Source organism: Cricetulus griseus, chromosome 8 (genome assembly GCF_003668045.3).
Source record: "Cricetulus griseus strain 17A/GY chromosome 8, alternate assembly CriGri-PICRH-1.0, whole genome shotgun sequence".
NCBI classification, from domain to species: Eukaryota; Metazoa; Chordata; class Mammalia; order Rodentia; family Cricetidae; genus Cricetulus; species Cricetulus griseus.
Window position 1 is genome coordinate 69,220,294 of NC_048601.1, and position 23,934 is coordinate 69,244,227.

The following is a 23,934-nucleotide window of genomic DNA, read 5'->3' on the forward strand; positions in this document are numbered from 1 at the left end:
TGAAAAACATGAAGTGTTTCACCTTGGTTTAGGGTTAAAGTCACGGAATTCAAAGAGAAAACCAGAATTCCTGATTTTTTTTTTTAAAAAAATGAGGAGTTTGTGCATAAACTAAGAGTCATTGGCCTTATGCTCTGATCCAGGCTACTAAATTCTATACAAGATTTCTTGACAGGTAACACCTAAGATTTAAATGTTCTAATGTCCTGATCACTCTAATTGAACTGGGCTGGTATAAGTGATGTGAGGTGAGCTCCCATTACTCACCTCCTGTATCACTTTGCCCATCACAAGTTGTTCTCTTCACTGGCAGAGAATAAAAACCCTAGCAGAAGCTGGTAGGGCCAGGGTGAATTAGCATTTTCCAAGAATGAGACCCAGCCAGCCATCATATGGTTCCTGGAGAAAGCCTTTGTTCCTTATCATCTAAAGCCTGGGAGAAAAATCCAGGGTTTGTGGCAGTAGTCAGGGACTTTGGAATCTCTGGGAAGAGATATGAACTGGGCACTGTTTTATTGCAAGACTACAATAGGTTCAAATATATATATTAATATTGCACAAATAAATTAGCATAATCCAGGCTCTTTCCTTCTAAGAACACTATACCGTGTACTCCAAAAAGCAATGAACCCAAGCTCTATGCTTGGAGGTAGGGAGATGACTCAGATGAAGCTTAGTTTTTTGAATATTCTATGGACTATAAAGGAGCTATTAGAAAAATCTGGTACTACACCAGAAATCAGTTTAATCAGGCTATGAGCAGTGGAGCATGTCTAATCCTTCACAGCTGTTTCCACCCCACCCCACCCCCACCCAGAGGTCTTCATGAGGTCTACATACGTACAATTTTCAGATGAGATAAAAGTCTCATGACATCTGCCATATCAGCCAGGATTAGCAAGCGTGTCACAGCTGATAGCAGAGCCCGCGCTGCCCGCACCATGGTGCCACGCTTGACCGAAGAGCAAGGGTCATCAGCAAACTCAGAGGAGGCGATCCGCATTGTCTCACCTGCAAGACAAACAGAGAAGCAGATGGGTAGTGAGCATGCTGAGAGCATAGTGAACTTAGAGATCTGTGGATAAGCAACACTGACCTCACTGCTGGCACTTCTGAAATGCCAGTGCCATGGAGGGCCTTTTAAGTCTAACTTACCAATGCAAGACAGAGATGGTGGGCAAAGAAAGGTATTATTTCATTCTATAATGTTAAATCATGCCTTTAACACCAGTGCAAAAGTCTTTAATGCATTTGATCTAACAACTGATATTAAATTACCCTAAGCTTAACTCCTATCTCTCCACTTCCTTGGAGCCAAAGCACATTCCTAGGCAACTAGTTCAGGTGACTGATATGCAAATTTTGAAGTTAATTCCAATCTGGGTTGCTTTCTGTTGCTGTGATAAACACTGTGAACATAATCAACATGGGGATGGAAAGGATTTCTTTCACTTATACTTCCAGGATATAGTCCTTCATTGAGGAGGTTAGGGCAGGAAATTCAAGAAGGAACCGAACCAGAAACCATGAAGGAGGAACACAGTTTACTGGCTTATGCTCTGGCTCATACTCAGCTAGGTATTTTAGATAGATTAGAACTGTTGGTGTAGAGATGGTATAACTCACAGTTGGGCCTGGCCACCCCACATCAATCTTCAATTATAACAATCTCTCACAGACATTCCCAGAGGCCAATCTGGTAGAGACAACTCTTCAATTGAGGTTCACTCACCCCAGGTAACTCCAGGTTATGTTAAGTAGATAATAAACAGTACCCAGGATACCTACCCATGAAGGACTGACTTGTAAAAACAAAACAAAACAAAACAAAACAAAACAAAAACAACAAACTTTCAAAGATTACTCTCAGGAGGCTGAGGCAGGAATATGAGTTTGAGGTCAGTGTAATTTATGTATCAAATTCTAGGCCAGGTAAGCCTGCATAGTAAGACCATCTCAAAAAATAAAAAAAAGGGAGAAAGAAAGCAAGAAAAAATTCACAAAAGACTAATCTTTTAACTGGGATAACAAGACAAAAAAGAGTATACAGAAACCCAAGATCCATGCTTCCAACCTTCTCTGGAAACTTCCTCTTTAATGTAGAGAACATTTAGAAAGCCTGTCTGCATTTGACACTTGCCACATTCTGAAATGGGCCTTGGGATTTAAATAGTATCTAAGGATATCCAACCCGTCCTAAGGACCATTCTCTCAGAGGAGCACAGGCTTACATACCAGAATGCAGAAATGCTGTACCAGATGCATAGCAGGAATGAAGGTGACAGAGATAAACTAATGGTTTCCTTGTTTAGCACAAGAGTGGTATGAGGGAGAGCAGCCTTCTCTCATGAGCTGTGACAAAAATGTGCCCTCCCTCTCAGGCACAGAGATGAACACGTTATGGACCTGGGACTGGAGCTGGGACGGAGGCTGAATGTTGGAAACTGTGGCTGCATTGAAGGTATTTGAGAAAGGGGCTGTGACACCACACCACATATGAGATTCGGATTGTACCACTGTCAGAGAGAAGGTGATTTTAACAGATTTATATCAGTCTTATGACATAAAGTAAAATGGTGGTGGTGGGGAGACAAAGAAAGAAAACCAGGGAACAGGACAAATGCAATTAGAGTGAAACAATGAAGCTTGGACCAGGTATGAAAAAGAACCAGATAAAGAGGGGGACGAAGTGTGACAGAGATCTTTAAAATAACAGTGAGTGGGTTTTATGAAGAGAAGGTGGAACTGGTTACGACTAACACGGATACAGGAGTCAGGTATACATGTGCTTAGAAGGACTCAAGAGGTAGAAAACAAAGTGAGAAGATTAACTATGATAAGCCTGGTACTGTATTGGAGAAGAACATCCAGTGTGGGAGAATGGCTGGTACGAAGCATAAACAGAGCATACAAAGTAAGAAGACCTTCAGTAAAACTGAGGAGTGCAGTTGATAGAACCAATTGTTTGACTGCTGATGAAACAGTTTATTAGATAGTTTAATAGAAATGATTATGGTTCTTCTCATAGCAAAGCCCCACCAATTAATATAAGACCAATGATAGCTTGAGTACGTGCATTCTGTCATTTGAAATAAGACACAAGAGGAAAGAAACCCATCATTTTATAGGCATCAAAATAGACTTTAATTCTCTCCATTGGTATTATAGTTCATTCACCTTTCATATCAATCTGTTTTTTCTATTGAGTGTGGGCATGAAGGAAATGTGGGCATGTAGGAAAATATATTATATCAATGGGTCCTAAGCCTGAATCACCTACATTTTTTCCTATTTGCCCGCTTAGACTTTATGCACACGTGTAAAATGAAACAATCCATGATGTACAACAAGAACATGAGAGAAACATAAAAATTTCATTTTTGTGTCAGTACAATAGTAGACTGCTTAGATACATAGTCTTTGGCCTTCCAATATAAATTTCAATTAGGGGCTACAATCATTAAATGCTTATTTGGTACACATGTCCCATGCTTTACACACACACACACACACACACACACACACACACACACAGAGAGAGAGAGAGAGAGAGAGAGAGAGAAATTCTTTTATATATATATATATTCTTTTATTATATATATATATCTGGGAGAAGAGAGCCAACTTATATTCACTCTTTTCAGTGTATTTGGAAAGACCATTATACTTCAATGCAAATCCACAGGGGATCACCATAGAGCAAGCTGGATAACTTTGTCCAAGTTATCAATGGGCAGTCACTTCCTGTGGAATAGACTTTATGGTTCAGAGGAAAGTAAGAATTATCACAATACACACACACACACACACACACACACACACACACACACACACACACACACACACAGTGCCTAGGGAGCTAGGGAGCTACTTGGATGATTCCAATTTCTACAGGTTAGCCTGGGTGAACTCTACCTTCGGTAAGAGGAGACCACTACCATAGGGTTATCCACAAAACAGATGACCCAAAAATGACAATTTAGTTCACCTCCTCCCAGCATGTGCAGGGGAGTGTAGTTAAACAAACTGGATTTTCCAGTTCAAATATTCAAACAGTGGATCAGGGTAACTTCATGTAATACCACTCCACATACATGTTGGCCACATTGTGACCAATAGTGTGTCAAGGCCAAAGGGTGACAGGGTATCAAAATAGAGTTCTAGTCAATCAACCTGAGGTCCATATAGGCACTACTGGGAAGCCAGGAGGTCAGAGAGCTCTGGAAAGCCTCATGGTAAGGATTTAGAAGTAACACATAAACAAACTCACAAAGACCAAAACTGGAACCTTTTCAACCCTAACCCTGACTAAAATGTACAGGGGCATTCATGAGTGTATGAAAGCAGCCAATGGCTTATTATAATACTAAAGGTATACCCCTAGCAGAGGATTTAAGACAAAGGGCTGAGGCTGTAGCTTAGCTGATGATTATTGTCCAGCACTGCTAAATAAATACTTTTGATACCAAGATGGCTTAGTGGGTAGAGGAGTTTGTCATGAAACCTGATGATCTGAGTTTGATCTCACATGCTGGAAGGAACCATTTCCTGGAAGTTGTTCTCTGACTTCCCCATGTTTGCTGTGGTGCATGTACATGCACCTATCCCAACACACTAAAGAAATTAATTAAAATATAATAGGATACTGACGGAGCGTATGACCCACAATTTTGTATGTAGAACTAAGAGTAAAAAATTATGAGTGAGAAGGCCTATGCTAAAACAATGATATAAGAAAACTATTGCTGAAGTCACATAAAAGCCCTAACTCTTGATACAGCCAGGCCCTCGAGATGTTCAAGATTCTCTCTGCCCTGGCCTGCTCCCCCTTGAAAGACTGTCTATTCTTAATAGACTGTCCCACTGTATGTTAACTGTGAATCTCTGTTCAAGTTTTTGACAGGGACACAAACCAGAAAACTAACCTGAGATGCTCTCCAAATCCCAGTTTTAGTCACTGTCACAGGGAGTGAGTAGTCTGATAGATGCACCGTAGAGAAGAAAAAGAAAAGAGGAGTAAAATGAGACCCAAACTGATAAAGAAAGAAAGGGAGTGGTGAAAACAGACAAAAGAAAAAAATAGAAGCAGACTGAGGAAAAAGAAAGAGGAGGGAGAGAGAGAGCACACTCTTCTATGAGAAAATGTATGTGTTTGTAAATGTAAATCTCAGGCTAGTTCTAAGAGTACTCTGAGATAAATAGCAGGTAATTTCACTCAGTTTAAATTAAAAACTAAAAGCACATTCTGAGCAGATACAAATGATCTCACGTTGTTAAAGATTCCTAAGGAAGGTCAATGTGAAATCAGTGATAACACTAATGTGTCTTATATCCCTGGAGCTTCAGGATTACTGGGACAAAGTGGAAATCTATATTACAAAATGATAGGCAAGTTTATCATGATAAAATTAGCTATTTTCTCAGGGAACTGATTTTCTATAAGGCTGAAATATTCAGTTGAGAAATGGCAGAATTTGTAGGATAGTGGATGGGCACTGGAGAGAGGAAAACAGGGATCTGCTGGTTTCCTCTTCGTGTGTGTGTGTGTGTGTGTGTGTGTGTGTGTGTGTGTGTGTGTGTGTGCATGTAAATATTCAATCTCAGTTACTTGATTAAAGATTTAACTGGAGCCCTATTGCCTGTAAAGTCTCCCATCTCCTTAACCCCCCATCACTTGCTGGAAAGAAAAGTAGCATGAGTGACAGATTAGAAGCAGTCAGTCATGTGTAGTTCTTTCATGTAAAAGATTATGACAGGAACATTGATATGAAAGCTGTACATATTTTAATTAATAGATTCAATGTGAAAAGCCATCACCTATATTTACAGCCTTGTATATGTATGCAGGTGGGATTTTCATGTGGGGAAAAAAAGCAAGCTTTTGTCTTTCTGAGTTTGAATCACCTCAATTACTACTTTACTTCCTAGATCTAAGGACACTTGTGACACAAAAGCACAATGGAGGCTGGGAAGGAAGAGGGAATACAAGGTTCGGGTCAGGAAGGAGGGGATTGGGGTAGGAGGTGAATAAAGTAAAATACGTTTTGTTTGAAAATGCCATAATGGTGTCTAATAACATGTATAGCAATTTAAAGACAAAAACAGAATTGATAAAAGAAAATAGCAATTTAAAATCAGTAAGACCCAGGTTGTCACTCTAGATGTTACTAAATATACAAGCACAGCGCTCATGAGATCATGATGTTTGCATCCCTCAACTGTAAAATGGGGGTGAAAATAACATGATCTCATTCACAGTGTACAATTAGGATTAATATTGAATATGATATACACAAGGCTCGCAGCTAAGCACTTAATGTAACAGGGGCTTCTGCGGTTTAACTGGGACATCGATGCCATGGGCTTATATGCTTGATGGGTTGATGCCTAACAGGAGGTCGTATCTGGGAAGGCTATGGAACATTTTGAAGGTAGAACCACCATGGATGAAGTGGGTCATAGGGGGCAGGCTTTCAGCCTTTACAGTCTGGCCTCACTTCCTCTTCACACTATTGACTGTAAGTGCAATTCGGCCAGGGCCAGAGAGCTTCCTGCTCCGGTGTCCCTGCTTTTCCTACCACTGGCATGTCTTCCCTGCCATGATGGATTGTATCTATTTGGAACAACAAGACAAAATGAACCCCTTTTCTCTTAGGTTGCTGTTGTCGGGTCTTTTTTTCACAGCAATATAAAGGTAACCAATATTGATGATATATTACTAATTTTTTATTACTAATATAATTTCTAACCCCATTATTGAACTTCTCAATACAGTAAGAGTAGCTGAAATACTGATTACACACTTGGCAGCATATTTGTGGATGGTCTAGTTTCTTGTGCTTTTTTCTCAAAAGCAAGAAAATATTTGCAATTCCCCATGTTCTAGTAGGTGGTCCTATACCTGAGAACATATAAGCAGCAGTAAATTGACTTGGAGAATATTACATTAAATGTACTAAATCAAAGGAAAGAAAGAGAGTTGGGGGAGAAAAGTGGAATGGGAATTGGAAGCAACTGAAGGTTTGGCTTTAATACACTGTATGTGCATGTATGAATATTAAATAAATTATTTTAAAAGGAAATTCCTGTCCAGTGAAAGGGTTTTTTTTTTTTTTTTTTTTTTTTTGGTTTGTTTGTTTGGTGGTTTTTGTTTTAAGTCAGAGTATATGTTTAAATGTTACTAAGCTTGAAAAAAAGATGCTTGCTTTGGTACTCAAACTACCATGGAAGTATGGAGCTTTGTATGCAAAACCAAGCATAATCTTGCTATAATATGCACTAATATGTAGAACAATGAACCATGATAATAATGCTCAGAATAGGTTGAAAGTAAATCATAATAAAAAATGGCCCAAGAACGTGGCTCACTCTTTGGATAGTGGTTTGCATGCACTCAAGCCCTTTTTAGATATGTGATCTTTGAACTACTGGAACACTATGAAGTGAGACTCAGAAAGTGCAAGGTGAAGGGACAAACAAGAAAAATGGTTGCCAACCTGCCACACTGAGGATTTCAATAACGGTTTCTTTGCATCCTCCTAGCAGTGGCATCCAAGGGACTTACTTCCTAAATTCAAAGTGATGAAATAAAAATTAAGAAAAGTGCAAGCTGCAAAGAAATAACTTCAAAACAACCAGAATAAGAGCAAACAATGACCCAATGGGAGCAAGATATTCCAACGATCTTCCTATGCCTTCTGTGGTGATATGCATTGACAATATTTTCATTACTAAGTAAACAGGTGGTCTATATGAAGACTGAAAATCTAGACAACTAAAAGGAATCAAAAATTACATTCATAGTTCTAACTTAAGACCAATCACAAGGGCACATCTGATTAACTGCCTTCTGAAAAGTTATTTAAATCTGTGATTTTTTGACAATAATTAAACTGATAGATCACATCATGACTCTTTGTCTAATTACACAAAGTATTGACAGTTAATAAACTTTTTCTCCTTTTCCCTCTAAAGAACTCCTAAATAAAGTGAGGAAAAAGAAGCAATCCATCTTCCATCATCTTCACTCTGTCTCTGTTGGTGTGTCTTTCTGTCTGTCTCTCCCTTCTCTCTGTTGCTGTTGACTGGTAAAGGTTTCGTGCATCCCAGACTCATGTGACATTTGCTGTGGATTGAAGGCTGACTCTTGGAACGTTATATCCTCCTGTCTCCTTACTAAGCACTGGGGATGCAGGTAGTGTAGTCCTCCAGGGAGCTATTTGTTCCCTTCTTATGATAAGCTATGAATCAGTTTTTACACATATTCTGCTTACGGTACAAATCTCTAAGACTATTTTAAAAATGGGCACTATTTAGCCATGCAACAACTACAAACAATATCATTTCTACAGAAAAAAAAAATAAGATTACAAAGTACTTCAATAGCAGTTTTCTTAAGCCTTGGCTAATTCAGCTACTTCCTATTCCTGTTTTGTTTTTTTTTTAAATTCTGTGCATTATTACCATGGTTCTTTATTCATATTCATCATGCATCTTACCTCATGATTATGCCCTATTGTGTATACACAGCCCAGTGCCTCCAGAGTTACCTAATTCCACAGGGAGCATTTTTTGCTATTTTTTTAAACCTAGCATCATTTAAACATATACCATGAATTAAAACAGTGACTATTTTTTTCGACAGTTATTTTCTTTGTTAATTTACTTAATATTCACATATGTATATAATGTGTTTTAAAACAGTAATAAGTAGATGGTGTGGAATTGCTGAAGGTTTTACCATTTTGACTATGTTACATAAGTGTTAAGATGGTTTTATAACACTCAAAGATCCAACACTGCTCCAACTGCCTCATTTTTAAAACATAGATGAAAATGTATTCACTTGTGATAAAGCAAACTGAAATGAGTAAATGGCCAAGGTGGAGAAAAATACAGAAATTGTGATATTTCCCTGGTGGGATCTTGACACCTGATACATGCCTTCCATCCCCTTTGGGGGTTGGTGGGGTCACTTCTCATTTCCCAGGAAACATCCTGAGTTGGCTGATGATTTGAAAGGAGCCATTGAGCAGGCATTGATTTAGCTGACGGCCTCTGAGTTAAGCAAATGCAAGGATATCTTTGTGAGAGGGTTCCAGGAGGAGGGGGCTGGTCCTGCCAGTAGACACAAGATTTCTTCTGCTTTGCAGATCCCTTTAGTTCCTGTGTATACAGACTTAACGACTCTTCCCATCTTAGGGTCATTGGCATTTGTCTCAATATTGTAACAGGATTATAAGTGGTTCTTCCTCTTACCCATTGCAAGAAATATTGTCTTTTGAAGAGGTCAAGCTGTCCCAAGTTCTATTCAGAAAATTTTAAATGTACCAAGGCATGACGGCTGGGGAAAGTCTGATGGGGTAAGTACTCTTGTGCCATTATGTATCCAAGAACAACTGAGGAGAGAAAGAGAAGCTTACTTGACCCAGGTAAACTGCATGGTAAGTGGCAGAGAGAGTATTTAAAGCCAGCTAGCTCCAGAAACAATGCTTTAGAAACAACCCTTAGTATCAGCTCAACCCATTAAAAGAATCTGTTGGAATAGATCCGAATGGCCTGAAATTAGAAGCTGAAGACCCATCTCCATGTTTACTTGGTCTGTTGATTGCAGGAAAGCAGAAGGGAAGAAAGAGATGAAAAGGTAGAGAAAGCAAAGGGAAGGGAGAGGAATGGAGGGAAGGAAGAAAGAAGGGATGAGGGCGGTTGGGAGGAAGGACCTAAACAGGACAGTTCCTAAAGACCATTCCCAGGCATGCTGCTTCCTTCTGTCTCAATATGGCTGATTTGGGACTGCCTCTGTCTTGCCCTAGCCTGGAAGATGGCCAGTGTAGAAGCCTTGACTGCAGAACGTTGCCTCCTCTGCTCTTGACATGTAAGGCATTTTAGATGACGTGTTGATGCCTTATTATGAAAATCTCTTCCGGTCTAAGAGGGCGGTATGTTTGCTGGACTTCACAGCCAGAGTTAACAACAACCCTGAAGAAAGGGAGCGTGTTCTTTTGCTGTGTACTAGCTCTGTCGGTTTAACCTGCTTTTAAGAGAACAACTTAGGAAGCCATCCCACTTCCCTTGGATTTCCCATGGAATCATCTTTGCCAGCATCAGCTATTGCATAGCAGTAATCTTAAATAGTATCCTCTTTCCTGCTGCCAACCCTGACTAATGCATGTATACTTGCATGGTACGATAGAAAACTCGAAAACAACAAATAGCTTGGAAAAAAAAAACCTAATAAAGTACGTGCCATAAGTGCTGGATATGAGTTTAGACATTTGTTTCCAGTGCTGGTTGCAGTACTGTTTGTTCTCCAGGTCTGTTGGGGGCAGATTCAGTCAGGAACGTTTCATCCCTCGTGAACCCTGTTAGAGATGTCTATGAATGATCCCTTATTCCTTTCCACATGATACATTCTGGGCCATTCAAACAACCAAACAAAACAGAGAAAAAAATTCCTTGGTGGAGGACACAGACACACAAACACAGGGACAGAGACAGAGAGTGTCACAAAACAGCATCCAGTCAGGTACAGATTCAGTTTCAAACAAAAGACAGACAGGGAAACAGGGAATGACAAAAGACACTACAAAGGGAGAGAGAAGTAGATGATTCAAATTGGGACTTTCTCTTTGTTAACTTACTCCAAGGTGAAGTGCTTTCATTTTTTTCCTTAATATGACACTGATGCTTTATTGGTGACTCTGAGTTAACACTAATGCATTCAAAGCAAAGCAAGAAAAGGTGAGTGTTTACTCAGCAAATGTTGAGAAGTGCAAAGAAAAATTTGCTGAGGTCCCCTCTGAACTACATAAAGTTATAAGGAAGCAAGGGGGAAAGTTCAGTGGTATTTCACATTTTTTTGAGTGCCATAATGGTACAATGTGATTTTCCCCTATTATTTTTTATTTATTTTTGAGTCAGTACACAAGCTCAGAAAGTACCAGGAGACTGTAGTATTTGAGAAAGGCGGGCACTAGGGAAAGCAGTAGCTCCTTCCTCCTTTGTTCTGCCCACATAGAAAGTTCCTACAAAAGGAGAGAAATCTTAAAACATTTTTTTTATAACAGCAAGGAATATGAAAGGCGAGATATGCATTTCACTCCAGGGTACTTACGATTCAAGCCCATGATTAGGGAAAAGGTCAACAATTCACAATCAGATTTCCCTCTGAGGACCGCATTGCTGAAAGACAGTATTTTCTAAGGCAAAATCTACATTAAAATGAGCTTTTGCCATGAGCATTTCAAACACCGACCACCTACTGAGGCACTGGCATAGGTCACCTTTTGCAACCCACAGTCTTCACAAGAGAGTTTTCTTGGTTAAACTTAAAAATCCAACAGGCACTGGGAAGAAGGTTTGAGGGGAACAGCAGAATTCAGATGCCAGAACCCATGTCAAGATCTGGGTGTGGTCATGCTTGTACCTGCCATCATCAATGTGTGTGTATGTGGGTGTGCAGGTGTGGAGACAGGAGGATTGCTGGAGCTTGCTGGCTACCTGTCTAGTTCCCAGTTCAGTAATGGACCCATCTCAAGGGAAAGTGATCCCTTACACACACACACACACACACACACACACACACACACACACACACACACAAACACAGACGAATGCACATGCAAGCACATGTACGCAAGCATGCACACAATAGAGCTCTTAACCTCAAACCACACCAAGACTATATCAATACTGTAGTATAAGAAAGCTGCCTGTCTCTATGTTATTTCAGAAAGGGAGGTCAGCAGGCTCAGAGATCTTTTGTTATTGTCCTTTTCTCAAATAGTTCTCTGAGAACACAGGAGATTAGGTAGAAAGTCTCAAGAGATTAGTTTGCATCAATATCCTCCAAATGACTGTAAAACAAGATCTCCCCACTTTCATTTGTAGTCCAAAGACTGAAAATAGGCAATGGAGAGCCACCTGAAGGATGTCTGGTGGCTAGTGGTGGCCAGCATCCCAGTCTCTACTGGATGTGCCAATGGGAAGCTCTGGTCACTGTCCTCCAGGCAGTGAAATCCACAATGCTCAATGTTTCAGCAACCAATAACAATAGTGTCACTAACAAAATGTGTATTCAGCCACGTGACCTTTTCCCAGACTGGCTTGAGAGGCTCCAACATCCTGGTCCACATTTGGTCAATCCAGAACTCTTTATCAAGGGCTGATCATGGTTCCCAGGCTATTCTCTCTGTCTGGAGATGCATTCAGTATGCAAAACCACAACAAATGTCAGTAACTGATGATTAAGTGTATTGAGTGTTATGAGCTATTAAACATCGTTAGAAATGGTAATGCACCACCTTGCAGAAAGCACAGATCATTAAGCATATGGATTTTAATTATTTCAGCTATAGCCTTCTCCAGGGTTGGGAGGAGAGGGTGAAAGCTAATTTTATATTGTGGTAGCCAGTGAGACTATCAAGCTGCAATGTGGCACACTTCCCAAATGAGGCTTTTTTTGCAAAGACCTGTTAAATATAGCAATTGCTGTGTTCCATAAAAAGGAGATTATCATCTTGGGCTGGAGTGCAATAGAAGACCATAACCTTGGAGATGTTAAACAGTGATGTGCCAATCTTAATAGAGAAATGGCATTCAGCAGATAATAAGTTGCCCAATTTTTCATTGTATATACATACATATATGTGTGTGTGAGCATCTTTGTGAATAGTTATGTGTGTATGTATCATGGTGTATGCCTGTGTAAGAGTTTGTGTGGGTTTTTAAATGTTGGGGGGGCCTGTAGAATTTAGACATCAGAATTGGATATGTTCTGATGTTATTCTCTTCTGTAGTTTTTGAAATAAGTTCTGGTGGATCTCATCAGTTGTGTCAGACTAGCTGGCAACCAAGCCCCATTGAGTCTCCTGTCTCTATCTATGGAGTACTAGCATTACAGGCTCATTCTGGAGGATCCAACTATGGATGTGAGGGTTTGGAATTGAACTCGGATCCTCATGCTCACACTGCAAAAAAATTGTCAATGAGACTTCTCCCTAGCCAATGAGTTTATATTTTTATAAAATAAAGAGAGAATAGATGACAGGTATATACATTTGCTTGCGGGATAAATCCAATCCTACAGTAGGTAAGCTATAAGGCATTTTATGTATTTTTATTGAAAATAATAATTACTATTATTTAAATATATTCTGATCAGTTTGCTCTCTTCCCACTCCTCCCAGATTTTCTGCTCCTTCCCACCACCCACGTCCAAGCCCTCTCCTGCTTTCTCTTTAGAACACAGACACCAAATAAACAAATAGAATTTTTTGAAAAAGAAAAAGAGCAAGAGAAACACCCATGCATATGCTATAAATGAGTCTGCACATCTACAAGTATCAAAAAAATAGCACTGGTACAATGTCAAAGTTTTAAACATCCAAAATATCTAAGGCAAGACTATCTATAAAGAGTATGCTGATGACTTCTTTATATTCTTGTCAATAAAGATTTCTCTGGCTCAGCTTTCCATTCTTCTCACAGTCATAGCACAAATCAATCCCATTAAAATGTCAACACCCTGGTAACAGTGTTCCATGGCTGGTTGATGAAGTGTACCTTCCAGACCCCTTGACTATGATGAAGAAAACAAGGAACCACACTATAGTTTGCATATGGAATATACATGTAAAACAAGGTGGTTATCAAAATTGCTACCAATCCTAAGAACCTGACTTCGATACAAAGAATCACGTGATAGAAGGAGAGAACAGACTCTTACAAGTTCTTCTCTGACATCCACATGCATGCTGAATCATATATGCTTACATAAATACATACACACATGCATTTGCACCCTTACAAAAGCATACACACTTGTACATCGAATAAATGAATGCAATACTTTTAATTGTTAGTATGTACATCTGCCTGGGCTCAGACAGCATACCAAATCGACAGTCTCAGCATGTAAATGCACAGGGCAGGCACTATGATCACTCCTGATGCTAATGATACAGTTGGAGTCAGTGTAGTGTAAGAGGGGTGGACTTAATGTCTACGTTCTAGAATGCAAGCACACATATTCCTGCCTGTTCCTATGGCATAAAACAACTTAAGTTTACAAAATATAACAAGATCCAAGTAGTTGCTCTCAGGATCACTGCTAATAGTACTATAAAATTCTGGCTCAGAGCTCTGCAGGATGGCTCTGTGTGGCAAAGTGTTTTATTCCACAGCCAATCTAGTAGCAGAGGTCAAATATAACCATGACCTTCAGCACAGAAAAGTCTTCATCTCCACAGGAAACATTCCAATTAGAAATCTAAGATGCTAGCATTATGCCATTATTGTTCTTTGTTTTCTTTTTTCTTTCTAATATTTGGTATTTATATGCTCTCTTAGAGCATGTATAAAATTATAATTTCCTTTATATTAGGATAGATATCATGAGAAATGTCCTTCTCATGTCTAATGTCCTGCTGGGAGAAAAGAATGAATTCTGATGGGGCATTTCACAGGAACTAATGAGCTTTGTGTTGGAAAGGGGGCCAGGAACAAGAAAAATACGAAGAAACAGCTCCCCCAGGTTTCTAGGTCTTCTGAGGCAACATTCAGGCCAAGATGATTGGTTTGCTTTTGCATGGCTTCAAGCCCTTTGAGCAAACTAATGCATGATGTGAAAGGTGTTCCTTGTTGGCCATGGATGGAGCAAAGCTGGTTCCTGGCATGTCATAGAAACAGGATAGTTGTAAGTTCCTCTGAGTAACATCAGCATCTGAACTACTTCATATATCTAAAAGATTCTGACTGAGTTTATTGGTGGATCCTAACTACACAATTTTAGAAGACCACTCTGAGGAGTTTCACATCCAGCTTCACCAGGCTAACTAGGGGTGGAGTCTAGGCCAAAAGTTGGGTCTCTGATCCTTGGCTTTAGATTCATGCGTATTTCCACTGCACTTCTCCTGGGCTAAAGTTCATTATACTATCAGAAAAGTCTTTTTTCATTTACATTTTTTTTTTTTTTACAAATTTACAGCAGACTTTCACCAAGTCAGTTCTTATAACTGAAGGCATTTTAGATCAGCTTAGATATCTTGGTATTGTGCTTATATGGATGTATATTTCAGTTCCTATGGCATCAGTGTTGTCATTGGTGAAAATAAATAGCACTTCTGTCTATGATCTCCTGTGTTTATATATATATATATATATATGTATATATATATATGTAATTCCAAAGCACATTACATAATTCACATTATACAAATTTCAGCCAGATAAAAATGTCTTGAAATCGCTATACAGGAAAAAAAATCTGTGAACTTTACATTTCCTAATTTTGTTGTCTTTGGCAAGGAAAATAAAACAGGAACAATTCCAAAAATGAGAAAGTTGGTTAAGGATAGAAAATTCTACCTTCCATTTCACATTTCAAAATTAGAAACAAAACAAAACAAGATCTGAATAATTGCTCTCACAAGCACCACTAAGAAAAAACCCAGATTAAAGTCCTGCAGGATGGCGCCATGCTGGGATAAAGTGTTTGTCATTCCAGTCTGACATCTGGAATTGGATCACCAGACCCACGTGGTGGAAAGACATAACCAGATCTCAAGTGTTGTCCACATTCATACTATGATCCATAAATCAACAACACAAATAAAATTCCAGCTTGGTTAAGCGATATTTTAAAATGTGACACGGAAACATGATTTTACTTACTGGTTTCTTCTAGGATTGCATTGTCATAGTCTCTGCTGTACTATGTGTCTGCCACTGATTTTCCATTAATCATTGAGAAGGCAGTCTCTTCCATATGATTCCATATGTCTCTTTATGGATGTGACTGGAGGTAACCATCATTTACATTCTGTTTCATCTATATAGATATATGTAACATCTACACCCACATTGAGACATCAACCATAATAAGAGACAGCTAACAAAATTTGTGCATAGAACAGCACGCTCCAGCAATTGGTAAGGAAGATCAATGTGAGGTAACAAAAAATCCTCAATCCAAAGCCACAAACAACCGAAGGTACTAATCGATGCTTGTATCATTTCCATGATCAATTGTTCGTCTCTGTGGTCATGATAGATCTCAAACAGTCGGCCATCCTTCCAAATCAAGAATAAAATTTTAAAATAAGTGAAGTTAGAAGACAGAAAAGATTCCAACAAATTGACATATAGCCATAAGAGGAAGGAAATTTATTGTATTAGAGGCAGGGGTTGATCATACTCTGCTGCCTTGGTTTGCCGAGTGGAGAATAATCATGTCTATACATATGTAGTATGTAAAGCAGGAGAAGGAAAATATTATTCACTACTTTCCTGGTCATCTTGTGGGCAAGTGTTAGGTAGTACCTATGTAGCAAACACTTATTAGGTCCAACATACTCAAGATGAAATTCCAGTTCCCCTCTCTACAAGCTTGTAGTCCAATGGTCCTGAAAGATTCAGTAGAAAGGGACTAAGGATTATCTGTAGAGAAATGGCCACTTAGTATTTGGAAATTGACAAAAAAGGATGATTTCATTTAAGAAGTTGAGAAGCATAAAGTGTGCAAGGGTATTTAGTCAGCTCAGCTACAATAGAAGTTAAGAGCAGATAATGCTACTTACAAATAATATATGTCAAGAGTAAGTATTTTTTTTTCCTTTTGTACTGCCAATATGACTTTCAGCTACGACTTTGAGGGTTGGCAGGCGTCAGGCACTGGCTACTCCCCACTTCGAGCTACACTGCAAGCAGCTGCATGCTAACAGAAATCTCCTGCACTCTTCATCAGGAAGCATGTCTTTAATGCATATTGAACCACCCTGATCAATTGCTAGGTGTTAAGTTGTGCAACTGCCTCCTAATATCAAGCCTTGAGTGAACAATGGGGTTACCACGTGACACCCTGTTCTGTTTTTCATTTTTTTTTTCCAAAGATAAAACAGCCTCATTTTTAAAATGACACAAGAAAGGGAGAAGAGATGAATGAAAGAATGAAGATTACTCCCTAAAATCAATGAATTTGAAGTCTCCCTGCCCTTCTCTTCCTCCCCCTCTCCATTATTGTGGTTTTTGCTTTTATCCCTCTCTATGTTACTCCCTTGAGACAGAGTCTGTTTATGACCCTGGAGCTCAGCTGACAGGCAGCAAGCCTCTCCTGTCTCATCCCTGTCTACCCCAACAGTGCAGGAGAGAGAGGTACATTCTTAACCATGCCCAGCTTTTTACATGGATTCTGGGTTTAGAACTTAGATATGCTTGTACCACATGTCGTCCTTCCCATGGAGCCCTGTCAAAAGTCCACTTTCTCTCTTTCTAAAGGAAAAGAAACTCACTACCTCAACCAAAATAAGATAAAGTATAGAAAATGTCAGAAATTATAGGAGAAAATAACTTCTTAAAACATGCTCATCAAGTAATGTGCACAATATTTCCCCGCTGATCTGCTACTATTTATTTCATACAAAGTACAATAAAATTGAAGACAAGGGTCCAGATGTTAACTCTGGTAGAACAGATACCCCATCTGTTTTTCATGTGTAGACTTCTTAGACTCTTTGTCAGATCATCTTGTGTCTCTGAGTCCTTTTCCTCTTTAAAGCTGCCTCCAAGCAAAAGGGGCCCAGCTCTTTTTGTTTCCTTTAGAGAGAAAGAAAACAATGGTGGGCAGCTTGGAAAGTGTGCACTGTATGCCTGCCAGTTGGAGTAGCTGTAAGCATTTTTCCCAGAAATTAGTATACTCACACTTAGAGGATAATATACCTTCCCACATAGGTCTGTCTATGTGGAAAGCAGATGTAGGTCATGGCAAAGTTTAGGGACTCAAAATCTAGTGTAAGTTTTCCCAGCCACATAAACCTGGTCCCCGAACACTCTCATTTATACATTACAGAGTTCTAGTGACTTAGAAGCAAGTGTCTTGGGATAGTGCTGGCAGGTGTCTGACTGCAGTAGGTATCAGAACAGGTTTGAATATTAAATGGGTTCATATTCACTCCTACTTTAGATAGCTAGTGACCTTTTTCACTCAAAGGAATTGAAAACAATACCAAAGATGCTAATGTATTAGAGACCAGAAAACTGATGTTATACTGAGCAATACCTGGGCCCACTGAGGTGCCTTCAACCACTGTTCAGAGACACATGGTAAGAGTCAGGCACCCCAGCAATACTGACAGTGGAAAATATCAGGCCAAGTTGACCCACTGACCCAGCCAAAGCCACTGTCCTGTCACACTAGTCTCAGAATAGTGAGACTTAAGGAAGAAAATAGGCCAGGAAACAACTATATTAATTCTCATGAACAAATATAAGTTTAATATGTTTTAACATATCTTTGTTATCAACACAGAATTCTGTAAAGAGTCCTGCCAGGTGTAAAGGTATACAATGTGTACTCATGACACAAAACAAACTTCACCCAAGTGTACCCTGACTAGATTGTCCACTTGTGGCTTTGGCATTGGAAGTGAGAAAACACATGAAAAGCCATTTGTAGACCAGTGTCTAAAGATCCTTTTGCTCCATTTTGCTTACCTTGAAAATCCCCAACCTTATACCTGCAATAATGCCAGACATGGCCACCCCACAGTCTCTAAAATGGCAGCACTGCAAAACCAATTTTTGCCCTTAGTGTGGAATTATTTCATTTTAATCAATACTAGCCCCACACTCTAGTTACTTTTAGTGCACCACCTTTTCCCCAGCCATTAGGAATAAATGAGATGTTAACAATATGGCTGCATATGGTTGAAGAAGAAGACCTGGATGATGACAACATCAACTGACATGAAGGAAAATTTTACAAGACCCTTCCCTAATTGAAGAGCTATAGGCATTCAGTGGCTCCTGAGAAAAACAGTTTTCTCCAAGGACAAGGCGCTGATGGGTTTTTCAAGCCTAAGGGGTCAGCATGACAATACTGGCAACTAGTACTGGACTCAGTAGGGTGTGTGTGTGTGTGTGTGTGTGTGTGTGTGTGTGTGTGTGTGTGTGTGTGTTTGTGTTGTATATAATAATTATAGAAGCCATGAATTTCAGGGCAGTGATGGGAAGACAGAAGAAAAATTGGGAGAGTATGGATATAAATGTAAACACAATGTACCCATGCTTGAAACTATAAAAATTAAAATTTAATGTGTATTTTAAAAGAATAAATTAATAACCATCCCAATTATCCCTTCCTAGTCTATTCTTACACATAACTGTGGTAGGAATTGAATAAGCGAGTTATAATGTACCATACAAAATGGAAAGCACTTTCCACGCAAGAGCTCTCAATAAGATAGCTGCTATTTAGCTTCATTCCAAAGATTGAACAAAACAAATACTATGGCTTAGCCAAAATTATTAATTAGTATATCCAATGCCACACAGATAATCAACCTCAACTCTGAGACTAGGTTCAAAGCCTGTTTGATGCAGAGCTGTGATTCCAGTAATAGATCAAATGAGAAGCTCCATGCAAAGGTATGCTGGTGGAAGAACCCAGAACACAATGAAAATAATGATGGTGGTGACTGAGACAGTAAGGTAATAATAATAACAGCCAATCCCGACAGCATGAACCCTGTTCCTGATAGTAACACAAGCATCACATTTATTGACTAAACAGTCATAGAAACCCTATCAGGCAGATACTATTCCCATTTTGTTGATGAAGAAATTGAGGCATAGAAAATTTAATGAATTTAAGAAAGGCTACAAAACATTGGATAAATGAATGTGGTTTCATCTTTGCAAGTTTATACTATAGTCCCAGTCCTGCATTTTCCCTTCGTGCTTGCCATGACCTTGTCCTAGTCACTAGAAGTCAGATGCCTGCCTTGTGGCAAGGAACCAATCAGAAGTTAGCTGGTGGCACTATGCTTTTCAGCTCTGGGTGTGCTTTACAGACATGTGCACAGCAATGACACACAGAGCATAGTAACCACCCTGGGAGGGCCTATGGGCCATAACAACCAGTTGGCCAATCAATACAGGGAAAGCCCTCCAAGCCTGGAGGCACACCAATCCTGAGCCTGTGCATACCCCTAGATACTCCCCTTACGCTGCCCTACAAGATCTCTCTGCAGCCCCTTCGAGCTGTCTTTGCTAGCCATCCGCCATGGCAGATGGGCGAAAGACCCAAGCTAACATGGGGTTAGCTCGTTAAACAACAATAAAGCCTCATGCAGTTTGCAGCAAGTTTTCGAATCTGCCTGTGATTGGGGTGACCGCGGTCCTGGGCTGGGACCCGGGAGGCCTGAGTTTTCCTGGAGTCTAACACTGTATTATTGTGTCTTTACAGTATCTCCAGAAGACAAATATATGGCAAAGATATGCCCTATGTATGGAAAATTGTCGTGTCCCAGCGTGTCTCAACCTTAATCCATGAGGTTCGGCCTGAGTGGGGTGTGTGGACCTGGAAGCTCCTAACAACCCAGCGGCGATAAAGACCAAACACAGGCATCGTGTCATCTTTAGAGAGCTCTCAGTTCCATGTTGTAGAACTAGAGTCATTTCTTTATTAGCCACCTTTTCTGCTGTTTCTTAACCATCCTGCCAATACCATGAAGGAACCATTCCTCTCTTTGTTCTCATCTCTCCTCTGGTCACTTGCCCCTAACTCCTCTGTCCTCCCTAGTCACTCACCCACCTTGCACCTTGACCCAGGTACAGGCCTATCCAGATGCTTAGGCTGACAGAGATGCAAATAAGGAGGCATATTACCCTAAGTCCATGGTAAACAATAGTAGCTTTACTGGCATTAACAATACAATAGTGGGCCGAAGCTTTCCAGTGCCCCTGTTTACTGAAGCTGGAGGCTGGATCTCAAAATATTCCATAGTGGATATTTTGGTCCCCCACAGAAAATGTTACACCTATATCATGCATATTGCATACACTGTCTGTCTGTCTGTCTGTCTGTCTGTCTGTCTCTATCTATCTATCTATCTATCTATCTATCTATCTATCTATCTATCTAGATATGTATTTGAACCAAAGCCATGACTCTTTGTTGCATTTTCTGTGGCAACTTCTGTTATACATGATTAAGAGTTACAATAGAGACAATATGGCAAAAGTATTTTTATATATTTTTACTCTCAAGTTGTTAGACATTGAAAAATCACTAAACCACCAAGATGCATTACTAAGAGTTTGAGAAAGTGGCATTAAAATTGATACTTGGAAAGACTGTAGTGCACCAAGCACAAACTTGCCAGAATGTCTGGTTTCTCCAATGACTCCTGACTTGAAATTACTAAGGATAAAATTGTAACCAATTTTGTGAGAGGGGAGGAAAGAAGTACTCTTGAGTGCTTAGAGAGGAAGGGAGGGAAGGAGAGAGGGAGGGAGGGAGAGAGACAGAGGGAGAGGGGAGGGAGGGGAGGGAGGGGGAGAGGGAGGGAGGGAGGCAGGGTTAGTACAGAGGGTGTTTGCTAATAGGATCTGATGCTCCAAAGGCTAAACTAAATGGGTCTTAAGTGTTTGTTGTGCTCTGATTGGCAGGAACTGTCTGTGAAGTATGTTTCCATACAAGGAAAGGAAGTGCACCAGACAGGCAGGAGACCCAGTGGTGCTGGCCAGTGAGCAGTGTATAATGATGTAAGGTGCAAGTCACTGATGGCAGAAGAGAGGAAAGGAAAAGAAAAGCAAACCAGGAGCTGTCAAGGAGCCTCTGCTGCTATTATCTAATGGGACCACAGAAGGCTTGAGTCAGCTCTGTAGCACTGGCCAGGAAACATGCCAGGAGCTACTGCCTAGAAGCTGCTGAAATCTCAGCCACCTGGACAACCAACATACACTAAAGGGGGATCAAATATCCAGTAGTTTCCTGTTTTGGGTAACTTGGGTAGTGAGTTCTAGAAGACTGAACATCAACAGAAATGCTCCATCATTTTCCTTCCTGTGATTCTAGAGCTGAGTGATTCTACCTATAAATCTCAAGGCTATTTCAAATGTGAATAAAATCAAGTTATATGTTTGCCTTAAAATGTGAAGGCAGAGCCATATTTATTTTTTCCAGCCACAAAGAGAAAATAAAAGGACAAAATTTAATTATAAATTATTACCCTTGCCTCCCAATATCAAGTAACATAAATTTAGAAGTTGTATTTACCTTTTGAGCTGCAATGTTTAACATCATTACTTCTAGGACTGTACCATGTGACAGCGTTACAGCTGGTCTATAGGTGATGCTCAGCTGCTGGTTCTGGGAAAACAGCAGAGCCCTCTACCAAATCCATTACTACGAAATGACCTGAGGCTGGTAAGACAAGCCTAGATGCAAACCTTTCAGTTAGGAAGAAAAGTCTAATTTAGTAAATAATATTTCTAATATAATATCATTAATGTAACTATCAAGGAAATTGTAAACTATGGGGCATATTTACATATACATAAAAATTAAATCAAAGGACTCAATGACAAGACTGCTGTATGACAGGGGCTAAGGAATAGGAATAGGTCTTTGCAGGAAATCTGTTTGTGTTTTATTATTGCTTTCTGGATGGCAATAAAAAGATGATTTGGGGTGCAGCAATATGAGAACATTGGCTTTTCTGGATGACAGGCAATCGAGAGCATGAAATCAAACCTCGAGTAAGGGAATCATTGCCCCTCCCTCCCATCCCAGGAGGGTCACCTTCCATCCCTGGGTTGGCTGTAATTTCTCTTTGCAAACCTTATACTTGAAGTGTGTGAAGAATGCCTTGTCTGGGAAAGCTAGCACTTTCTGAAATCAGTTCCTAATTTAAAAGGTTCACTGAGGTCTGCAGAGAATGAGATGGTGGATAACCCACTGGGTTTGATCCCTCAATGATTTTCACAAAGATGGGGGTTCTTGTGTCATGAAAGGGAAAGAAAACAGCATAGATGGGGATGTGCAGAACTAGATTTGCACATGCTAAGACCCAGTTAGATGGATGAAAGGAAGGGAGGGAGGGAAGGAAGGAAACATAAACTAAGATCCTTGACTATTCAGAATATGGAACAGTGGGCAAAGACAGAAATGAAGCCAATTGCCCCAGGAGACAAAATTTACATGTCACATGTTGCCTAAAAGGCTGGACTAAAACACACTATGTAAGAAGACAGCTTTGAACTCTTGACTCTTCTTGCCTCCACCTCCTGAAAATGGCATTATAAGAATGGCCACTGTGGAGGTAAGTTTTAATTGCTAATGTAAAACTATCTAGAATGATCCAGGAAGACAGTCTTAAAGAGAGGCTATCTAGGTCAGGTTGGACTGTGGGTATGTTTGAGGGCACTACCTTCATTGCCCTTACTGAGACTGTCCAGCCCAATGTTGGTGTCACCATTCTTAGACGTCTAAGAGATCTTAAACTGTGTAAGAGTGGGGGATCCAGTTGAGCACAGGAATGTGTGCATCCATTTCTCTCTTCTGACTTTGGATGTAAGGAGACCAATTCTCCAAAGCTTCTGCTCATGTGACTTCTCTACTATAATTACAGCCTGGAACCGTAGACTACAATTAAACCCTGCTGTGAAGGACTGCCACCTGGAACTGTAAGATAAAATTAACCCCTCCTCCCTAGGCTGCTTTTATTGTGGAATTTCATCCCATCAGAAAATGAAGCTCAAAAAGTCAGCATGCACAGTTCTATGCAGTTTGAGCATCATAACCAATGTCTCATGCATCCTAGGCAAGTGCTCTCCCAATGAAGCTGTATCTCAATGTTCCAACCTATCTTTTAGATGTAACTCCAATTTGAGCTACAGTAAAAATTATGACAGTAGAATTGAGTTCAATGCTAATGTTTGGAAATCTGGAACTGATGGTTCCAATATATAACCAATAGTATAAAATTTAAAGAAATGCCACATAATCTGAATATACAAATTCGGAGTATTTTCTCAAATTATAACAGAAGGAGAAGATCCATTCTGTTTGTCTTTGTATTGGTGAGACTTTTGGGTTGCATAGTCATGACTATGTTTAAAAATTCACCCATCTTAAGGTTTGAAAATTTTGGG

The 23,934-nt window shown here is 39.8% G+C and overlaps 1 protein-coding gene across 5 annotated transcripts in view; it reads right to left on the minus strand.

The window, feature by feature from the left end:
• Ctnna2 (catenin alpha 2) overlaps window positions 1-23,934 on the minus strand; it is a 1,115,196-nt gene that overhangs the window by 783,963 nt on the left and 307,299 nt on the right. For all 5 annotated transcript variants that reach the window (XM_027429452.2, XM_035448606.1, XM_027429453.2 and 2 more), the window contains one exon: window positions 845-1,011. In XM_027429452.2, the coding sequence (XP_027285253.1) occupies window positions 845-1,011 (167 nt within the window). The remainder of the gene's footprint in view (window positions 1-844; window positions 1,012-23,934) is intronic.